The 10,885-nt window shown below is 36.6% G+C and overlaps 1 protein-coding gene across 3 annotated transcripts in view; it reads right to left on the bottom strand.

The window, feature by feature from the left end:
* Positions 1–4,344: 4,344 nt before the first annotated feature.
* slc38a4 (solute carrier family 38 member 4) overlaps positions 4,345–10,885 on the bottom strand; it is a 45,186-nt gene continuing 38,645 nt past the window's right edge. For all 3 annotated transcript variants that reach the window (XM_088348518.1, XM_088348517.1, XM_088348519.1), the window contains exons 14-16: positions 9,496–9,640; positions 9,036–9,133; positions 4,345–8,920 (exon numbers count right to left, since the gene is read on the bottom strand). In XM_088348518.1, coding sequence (XP_088204644.1) covers positions 8,816–8,920; positions 9,036–9,133; positions 9,496–9,640 — 348 coding nt within the window. In that variant the 3' untranslated portion in view covers positions 4,345–8,815. The remainder of the gene's footprint in view (positions 8,921–9,035; positions 9,134–9,495; positions 9,641–10,885) is intronic.

The raw sequence follows: 10,885 nt of genomic DNA, 5'->3' as shown, positions 1-10,885 counted from the left end.
ACTGTACATGTTGTGAGATTTGTCAGCTGTGGTTTTAACGTTTAAAATTAACTTTTTGTGGAGCACCAAAAGATCGTGCCTTACCGTTAGCAGCGCGCTGTAGACTGCCAACGCCATCCACCTTTTTTTTTTTTTTGCATTTCTTTAACAAATTTCATTTCGATGCTAGGCTAACATAGCTAATATATATTCATACAGCATGTATTGCATTTATTATGAGACTTATAAAAGGCTAAAGTTTTTGCAGCTCCGGACAAATTTGTTTTTTTGTCCAATGTAACTCTTTAACGATTTTGGGTGGGGGTTTTAAGGGGGGGGGGGTTGGGGGGGGTTAAGGGTTATTGTTCTATCTTCGTTATTCATTATCCATTATCCGTTATCGGTCAGTTCATAATACGCTACAAAGCCTAGGAACCAGGACACTTACTCTCAGCCAAAAGGCCAAGCTAAGGTCCTAGCCCTTTTCTTATCTCCTGCGACAGTCCACTAGTGATACGGATTACACACGAAAGGGCGTTTGATTTTATCCCATTATCACACTATTTTTACTCACGGTGCCCTGAAAGATATAAATAAATGCAAAAAAAAAAAAAAAAACATAAGGTGAAACAACTCTTTGGTGTATCCTATGATAATCGGACTTTGCATACTTAATTGTATTTGTGAAAAACATGTACAATTTTCTTATTTTCTATTTTAAAAAACAAACATTTCTCTTGGGAGCCTAAAAACGAGGATATATACCGTATATTCCAAAAATGGTTTTAACATGACTTTCTTCTCTTTGTACCACTTGTATTTTTTTTTACTTGCTTTTCTCTAGTGAAATAAAATAAACTGCTACGTAAAATTACTGGCCACAAATGATTTTGATTTGCTTAACAGTCTCGGAGAATGGTAAATGAAAAAAAAAAAAAATTATTATGAGGGTGTAGTATACATTACTTGGACTTGAAAAAAATTTCTTTGTGTGTGTGTGAAAAAAAGTACTTTTGGGAACTTTATCCTGTGTCTAAAGTGAGGAAATGCGTTTCCCCCTTCTCATTTTACTGTATAGATTTTATCTTGTTTGATTCTAGTAATTCTGATAAATAAGATTATCTGCCGCTACAAATACTACATTTTGCGTTCTGTATTTTGAGATTTATGTAAAAATAAAGGGCAGCACGGCGGAGCAGTGGTTAGCGCATGTGCAGCAGACATATGAGGCCATGAGATCGAACCTTCCTGTGTGGAGTTTTCATGTTCTCCCCGTGCTTGCCTGGGTTTTCTCCGGGCACTCCGGTTTCCTACCACAGTCCAAAAACGTGCATAACAGGCTAATTGGCCGGTCCAAATTTTCCCTAGATGTGAATGAGCGAGTGAGTTGTCTGTCTCTGTGTGCCCTGCGACTGGCTGGTAACCATTTCAGGGTCTCCCCTGCCTACTGCCCGAAGTTGGCTGCAATGGGCTCCAGCACCCCCACGACCCTACTTAGCATAAGCAGTGCAGATAATGTATGGATGGATGTAAAAATAAATATGTTTACAGGAATATTACACAGCACTTGCATTTTCTGTTTTAAAAGAGTTTCAGGGAACCTAATCTTGTACAAAAAGTGTGTATTAATTAGTGCCTCCTCGTGGCAAAACTGATTTAATTAGTACGGATGAACTATTTATAAAAGAGCGATTTTTAAAATATTTTAGGTCGTGAAATTTGTATTTATTTTATATAATATAAACCGTAGTCTGCATTCTTCCTCATGACTTTTCACACTCATTTCCAGTTGCACAACACAATACAGTGGCATCCAGTGGTCAAATAACTCACACTATTCTTTAACATATTTTCTATTTTATGTTTTACTCTATATATTTTTTCTTGTGCTTCTAGTAAATAAAACAAATTATACTTATAATCAACAAAATTATCTGTATTCGTAACGAAAAGAAATACCGTACTACAATTTTGAAATTATTTGTTGTCTGGAAGAATTACTAAATTGACCAAAATTTATCAGTGGAATATATTTTTTATTTAAGTAACAACGTTAGTTACCAATATTTACGGTTACAAAACATTACTTATTCCTGAGCAGATAATTATTCAAAAACGATTTACTGTCGTCTACAGGTACATATGAATATTGCAGTCCCTTGATCAGCTATTACCATGTTTCTCAACCGGTGGGTCGGGACCCAAAAGTGGGTCATGGGCCTTTTCCTTGGTAAAACAATGCTTGGAAGAAGAAAATAAATGGGGTTCAATTACACTTATGAACTGTAGATGGCGATAATGCCCTGCTCGATCTCTTCTACCTGTTTAGTCAAACGGAGTGTTGAGAGGGACCCCATCGTACGTTATTTTGATTTTCTGTTTTATTTCCTTATTCTGCCCATAATAATGAGTCCCAAAAAAAGTTAGTGATAAGTCAAGCCATGTTTGTCTGTGACGCCCTTAATCACAAGGAGTCTCAAAGGGCTGCACAGACCACAGACTGTTGCAAACAGTGACAATGATTGAGTCGAAGGAGACAATTGCATATGAAACATAAAGGTCACAGAGGATTATTCTGAGGGTGCGTCTTATAGTCCAAAAATACGGTACTTAAAGTTGTTTTGGCTTTACTGTTGTTTTTTTCCATGTGAATATTTTCTTGACTTGACTATTTAAAATGCTCAATCTTTTCATTCAATGAATTCAAGAAGTCAAAATATTTTTTCCTGATGTGAGTTGTGGCTTGTAATTAGTGTGGGATGCTTGGTTCAGAAGTCAAACCAGTTTAGAAACAGTGCCATACACAGTGTTTTTAACCAGTGTGCCAGGGCACACTCGTGTACCACAGGAAAATGCCATTTTTAACTGGTCACTATCTTTGCTTTCATCAAATGATCACCTGAGTAACTGAAACATTCATCCATATCAGTAGGTGGCAGGAGACTACTTTTTTTCTTTTTATATGAATTATCTGTTCATGAGATAGTACAGTATGTTTAATAACTTATTTTGTTTGATGAAGCTTTTTAAATTTGCACTGCAAAATATACATCAAATAAAGTAAAGCTCTTGTACATATTTTGCTGATTGTAATGATCTATTTTAGTTTTAAAAGTTCGGACGTATTAAGGAAAAAGTTAATTTGTGGATCATTTGTTATCATTTTAAGTATATTTGTTATTTTTCTAGAAAAAAAATATAGTAAAACCTCAAGAACAGGTTAAAATTATAGTCAAATCCAAAATTACACTAAAAATAAACCAAAATGAACAAACTGTAGTACATGAGCCCCGGTGACCACAAAGTATATATTACAAAAAAACTATTACAAATTCGCAAAAGGATATTTTAGTTAAAAACAACATTGCTTGCTCAATTTCTATGTATACAAAATTCAACACCTTGATCGGAGTCAATCCAATAAGATGATGTAATACCGATTTTCTCACTTTGTCTTTAATGAGTCTGTGGTACAAGTCGTGGCTTGATGCAATCCAGACAAGAAAGTAGTGATTATGTCAGTTTTTGGTATTCTACTTAAGCCTTTTATATAATCCCACATAGAAAAAAAAAAGGTTCAAATTATTTGCACGGCTTTTAACATTTTTATTCATCATAATTCAACAGCACCAAGGATACGAAATGATGCCCATTGAACGGGGTACAAATGTCACCTGAGCTACTTTGGCACAGCAGACGTGAAAACCAATCGATGGGAAAATAATAAATTCAATCACACATTGAAAATCAGGATATAGTACTGTGCCCATCAGCCTGGAACAACACTGGTCGACTTATAATGGAAAACTTTCAAGTAAAGTATTTACTGAACTATAAGGCACTGCTAAATCCCCCAAAATTAGACATGAATGCGATTTATGATCCGCTGCATCTAATATATGAAGGACTGATCCTGTTATATGTAGAAATAAATGTATAAGTAAATAAATTCTTACAAATATATGCCATACATAATACCTCAATATAGGGCATACATGCAATGTACTTGATTATTTATGCATTTTGTCATTAATTTACTTCAATATATTTATTTTGTAGTGTATTTTGAGGCAACAAAATCTTATTCAAATGAGGATGCAGCCTATTTGAGCTTTTTAACTATTGGTTGATCAGTGCTTAGCCAATCGGCTAGTAATGTCTTGCTTTCCTCATCCATGTAGCCATAGTGCACTCTTCGATCAACCAATATGCGATCGGCCAGTTTAACCCGACCCTTCATTTGAATAACATTTTGTTGCCACAAATACACGACAAAATAAATGAATAATAAATATAGGAAATAAATTGCATTTGTCATACATAAAGGTATTACATAATTTATTTATGCGTTTGTTTGTGTGGCACATGTTGGCAATTTATACATTTATTGGATGATTGGTCTTCTATACTTATAGCCAGAAAATACTAAAAAAAAATGAAAATGCATCATTACAATCAAATGCTACTGCATTCCGTAACCATATATGATTTAATAAATCCATGTTATTGGTACAACCAGATTCCATAAAAACTCGAGGTTGACCAATTATTGGGCGAGCCAATTATCAGCACAGATATTCGGACATTTGACGTTATCGGCAATTTATTTATTCGACGGGGCTGATTATTTAGGCTCAGATACAGTTGAGCCTTTCTCTCCCTTTCCCCTGCCTTCCGTCTCACACACTACCCACCCCATGCCTTATGATTGGATGAGAAACCAGGGGCAGAGCCTCTAAGGCAAGAATAATAAAGTTTTATTTTAACTTATAACAAATATTCTTTGTGCATGATTAAAAATCTATTATGCCAATTTTTAAGCTTTTACAGCAATTGAAAAACTGGCTTTTTTTCCTTAATGCAACCCAAGCCCAAACAGTATGTTTAATTTTCTGCAACTTATAAAAGAAAACTATTTCATAAAAGATTTCTTTTGAGGGTGCAGATTGAAATCCAGTCCCGCTTATAGTCCAGAAAATACGGTGATTCAATTTCATGTGTTTCTATGGCAGCAGTTGATGCACAGATTTTTTGTTTTCACTCTTCGTCTCAGTATTGCTCAATTTTGAACCCAGTGTAAAATCAAATAAAATAAAAATGAAAACTTTTGTAATGTAACGTGACAGTCTGACAACGTGAAAACAGGCATAAATGGAACAATATTTCTACCAATATACAATAAGGAGAAAAAAAAATCTACTGTCATACAGCGAGGAAAAAAAACCTACATTGTTGTTATACATATCTATCCTTATATATACTAAAACCAATAATGGGTATTTCAAAAGATAGTCTCGACAACGCAGACACTGAGTCAGTCAGTGTACAATAAAATAAAGATTATTTACAGAGCATATACAAGTGTCCGGAAAAGAGCTCCCGGAAAGAAACAGAGAATATGTCCTTTTGAAATCTAATTTAGATCATCAAAGGATCGCCTTTTAAATGGACGTGAATCAAAGAGGGCACTTACATGTCATTGATATTTTAACAAAGGCACCAGTAAATAAAAGCCAATTTGAGTCGGTCAAGGCACAAATTTAAATGATTAGAAATGCTGATTTTGATCAAGGCACCGTTACATATAGGGGCGGGGCTCATCAATGAAACAATGGCTGACTTTTCAGAGCACACTCGACTTGTTTGACCTTTTTAAATGGGACATGTAATTTTATATTGTCAGATTGACACAAATAATCTCACAGAACAAATGAAATACTCATGGTATCAAAATGTCCTAGATGGAAAGATCTAACCGTAATACTCATCACAATGTTATGACTGACACTTTGACGCCATCTCGAAAATATGGAAGCCCAAGAGTGCCAACATTTGGCCTTTTGAAATTAAAAACAAGGCAAATCATATCGCTAAATACACTTTATGTAAGATGGCGACTATATTATGAAATACATACTCACTGTTCTTTGAAATTTGCTAATAAAAATATCCTCTAATTCAGTCTCATAATTTTTATTTTGAAAAACATAATCTTCATAAAGAATCTAATTTGCATGGCTTTATTTAAGATATTCTTATCAAGAATCACTACTGCTATCAATCAAAGCCTATACTTGATCCTTCAGATCAATTGATAATGTCTGTTCTTGTAGCCCCTAGTCACAACATTAAAACATTTTTTTTTTAAAAAGGTTTGACCTTTGCTGTTAATCAAAGTAAGTGGGCCAGGTCAGTGCTCAGTCCTTAAAATTGACCGGTCTTGTCTGTACTGTAGTTTCTGCCTTAATATTTAAAATAAAAATGAGCTTTTCAATTATTGGTTGATCACTCATTAATGATTCAAAATAATGTTTTATTAAAAATGACTACTGCTGTCAATCTGAGTCATTGGGTCAGGTATTTGCGTGATCCTTAAGATTGATTGGCTTTCCTGGATATTGGTCCATTTCTGTCATGGAGTTCCCGCCTCATTATATAAAATAATTCAAAATAATGTTTTTAATTAAGATTGACTCTTGCTGTCACTCCAAGTAAGTGGGTCGGCCTGTGCATGATCCTTAAGATCAATTGGTTTTCCTGGATATTGGTCCATTTCCTTCCAGTAGTTCCCACCTTATTATTCAAAATAATAATGTGTATTATTCAGAATGTCTCCTGCTGTCAGTCAAAATCTTTGGTTTGTGCCTGTGCTCGATCCTTAAGATTGTCTTTCCTGCAGTTCCCGTCTTATAATTTAAAATAATTGAATATAATAATGCTTTTTAATAAGTTTGACTCCTCTTGTCAATCAAAGTCAGTGAGTAGAGCCTGTGCTCGATCTTTAAGACTTTGGGATTTTTTTAGGAAATTCGATTTCTCACTGGCATGACGTAGTGGTAGCCTTGGTCCATTTTATTTCTAATAAATACCACCTGGTAATAACATAAATTGTCATTTTATGAATGTATGTCAAACTGGTAAAACATCGCACCAATATTTCACACAAAAAATAGCTCTCAGATTAAAAAACATTGGTAACCGTTTTCTAAAAAATAAATATTATGAAATATTTAATGAAAATACTAAGTACATAATTATGCCACACACAAGTTTGAAAATCAATACCTATATTACATACAGTATTGCCTGTTATTTATTGAAAACCATTTCTGTCAAAAAGTTGTGTTTATCCTATTTTGGCACTCTTGGACTTTCATACGAAAAAACTCACTTTTATATATATATATATATATATATATATATATATATATATACACACACACAGATATATACAGTGAAACCTCGGTTTTTGAACGCCTCTCAGTTCGAACAAATCGGTTCTTGACCAAAAATTTCGAGAAATTCTTGCTTCGCTTTTCGTTCAAAAAAACGGAGTTCGAACGCCGGTACGCTAGGGTGCGATGCTGAGCGGCATACGGGTGTAGATTGCCCCCACCCCTCGTGAAGAACTGTTATGACGTGCGCGCGCACTTCTTAGCTCAGGAGGTGGAGCGCTTGTCTTGGGATCAAGGGATCCCAGTTCGAATCCCGACTCGTCCGTGTTACATGTCGAAGTGTCCTTGGGTAAGACACTGAACCCCTGATGCCCCCAATAAGCAGGTTAGCGCCTTACATGGCTGCAAGGCCGCTATTAGGAGATGTGGAGCACATTGTAAAGCGCTTTGGGAAGTCATTGACTTGAAAAGCGCTATATAAATGCAGATCATTCATCATTTATTTTTGCTTTCGCTTTAGATATCGGTGAACGGAGTGTTTTAGCCCCTAATTATGCCTCCGAAGAAGGTCGCTGCAAGCAGCAAAGTTGCTACAGGTGAAAAAGGAAGAGTAGTGCGTACAACTATTGCATTTAAGAAAGAAATAATAGCAAAATATGAAAAAGGTGTGCGAGTTTCCCTTCTTTCGAGGGAATAGAGCATGGCTTCTGCAGACCTTCACAAAGGTAAGAAATCCTATTCATAATTATTTTCTTTATCCTTTAACCGCTCACCACTTTTTGTGGAGACCCGGGTGCTAAATGACGTGTAAACGACCTGATTTTTTATTTGTACACGTTCATGTTAGCGTAATCTTTCATACGGAAGATTACGCTAATGCGAACGTACAATTAGCCTGGGTTGGCTTCATGTTTCGTTCATAGTAAGCATTCAGGGTGTTGGAGCGGATTAAAACGATTTTACATTATTTTTAATGGGAAAAACGATTTTCGGTGATCGAACAAATCGGTTTTCGAACAGGGATCTGGAACGGATTATGGTCGAGAACCGGGGTTCCACTGTATATATATTTATATTTTTTTATATATATCTAAAAATCATGCTTTTTTCTAACCAGCCTTATATCAAGTGCCTGACGCAGATTCTTTGTATTATGTACAACATTCACTTTTTCAGTAGACAAATATATACACATACTAACCACCCTCCACCCCCCAAAGACCGTAATACTGGAAGCATCTTCAGAGCAGCTTGTAGTGAAAATCAAAGCAGACTTTTGTCATATCTCTTCTCAGCCGTTCACATTGAGAAAAAGCAGCAAATGATGAACTAGTTGTGTGTGTGTTAGTCCAACGCCGCAAAGCAGTAGTAGGAAATGCTGCGTGCTTTCCGGAAACGTCACATCCCATGATGCAGTGCATTGTCCACCCCAAAAAACGCACAAAAAATGCCGCAACTAAAAGCAAAAAAAAGTCTGGGGAATATCTTGATATGTATGTAGAGAGAGGGGGGGTGTCTCCAGATGGTGTAATTGACTGTTGAGGTGATGCGTAAAGTGTCCCCCACTGAAACCAGGGGGAATGTGGATATGTATGCAGAAGGGGGTCAGGAGGGGCTTGTTTTCTCTCCAGATGTTGCGATCGATTTTCGAGACAATGCGTTTAATGCCCCCCGCTGGAACCGGGCGGATTGTGGATCCAGTCCAGGACAATGAGCGACAGGCTGCCAATCATGAAGACGATTCCCACCACCAGGAAAACGGCGGCCTGCCGAGAGAAACCCCAACGGAATAATAGAGGATGAGATTTCTAACATTGAAATCCGGGAAAGACGATATGTTGAGAAAAAGTGGAGAAAAAAGCAAAAAGTGTGTGGTCTTACCCCGATTTTTTGCGGGGAGCGAAGTGGGACCGACTTGACCAGGCGGAGGTAGAAGGCGGCGGGAAGGATGAAGATGAGCATTGTGGCTGCAGAGGAACCTGGCATAAAAATTGGGGGAAGGCAAATTACGGTAAAATTCCAGACTACAAAGCGCACCTGATTAATATCCGCATGTAGAAATTTAAACAGGAACCTTAACTCAAAGTTTAAGCCGCCGCCACATAAAAATGACCTTTCACGTCCATTTCTTACATTCGAAAAAAGTCGGGAAATGTCCAGTACAGGAAAGTAACACATTGTGCTGAGATTGAAACACTCATTTGTGGACTGTGCCTGCAGCAGTTAATATTTATTAAATTGGCATTGACATATACTCACACACAAAAGTGTGACAAAAAACATTCACAAAACATGCGCATAAATAAGTGATTAGAGTATTTTTGGAAAGGTGTCCTCTTACCGATGAATCCAAAGATGTCTCTTATGGTGGGGACAAAGATGACCAACATGTTATTGAAGAACAAGATGCAGGCTGCGATTAGCATGTGGCGAGGCCAACTGAAACTTCGGCCGCTGAACAGCAACGTAGTGATTGATGAGCGAATCTGCATAAAAAAACACATTGTAATATCTTAAGACAGGAAAATACAGATATTTTATTGACAATATTACACCGAAAAACAACGGCGAACAGGTGATGAAAGTCCTTTATCCGAGTCAAATCAGGGGGCTTCTCTTTTTACCGGTAACTAAAAACGTCCTAGAGAGGGATGGGAACTGCCAGGCTGTACTTGCCTAAGACACACCAGAAGAAGTGGTGCCGTTAAAATGTATCAGTTAATATTATAAAATATTGCTTTTGTGGGTTATGAGTAAATGAATAATAAATAAATAAAAGGTAAAGTGAAACTAAAGGATTGCATTATGTATAAAGTTAATGTTATACGAATATATTAGTAAGTAAACGATCTGCATTTACATAGCGCTTCTCAAGTCACTGGAGACCTTCCAAAGTGCTTTACAATGTGCTTCACATTTCCCCATTTACACACACACACAGAAACACACACCAATTGCGGTGTCAGCTTTTCAAGGCGCCTACCTGCCTATCGGGGCATTAGGGGTTTCAGTGTCTTGCCCAATGACTGACTGTCTGTCCGTCTGTCTGACTATCTATCTACCCTGGTCATATGCCTCGAGAGGGGTGACCGACAGCAAGACAAACACATAGACAAAAACAAAGAAAAGAAAAAAGGAAAAAAGTAGCATAAAACACACGAAAAATTTAACCATGGCCAACCCAAATGTCCAAACTCTCAAACAAGTTATGCACCTCGCCACCGATCTTGGTCATGCTTTCGTCCTTCCAGGTGAAACGGGACACAAGAAAGCGGCCATGTCATTTGGGTCAGGGTAACACAACACACTATTCTGTTCAACAGCAGGGCCCGACACCTTTCACCGGTTTACCCCTGACGCATCATACAGGTGCTCCGTCCATCCCTTAGAACAGGGAGGTCAAACTCAATTGCACAGGGCGCCAAAATTCAAAACACACTTACGGTCGCGGGCCAACCAGGATAAACATTTATTGAACACACTTAAACTTAATGTTTTTGGAACATAAATATGAATAAAAACAGACAAGAATATTAAATTTAAACCTTAAATCACTTATACAGTATTTATTATTTTGCTCTAAATAAAAATAGCTTGTTAAATTATACAACTTAGAACTTAACTTAAACAACTTAACATTAAAATAACATTCAGAATTCAATGTATATATTAAAAAAAAACTTAAATATCCCAAAATATTTTGCTTTAGCTTAATATATCTCCTGTCAAAA

This window comes from Urocampus carinirostris, chromosome 11 (genome assembly GCF_059441175.1).
Source record: "Urocampus carinirostris isolate Australia breed hairy pipefish chromosome 11, RoL_Ucar_1.0, whole genome shotgun sequence".
NCBI classification, from domain to species: Eukaryota; Metazoa; Chordata; class Actinopteri; order Syngnathiformes; family Syngnathidae; genus Urocampus; species Urocampus carinirostris.
Note: the sequence above shows the minus strand (reverse complement) of the source record. Positions and strands in the feature narration are given on the sequence as shown.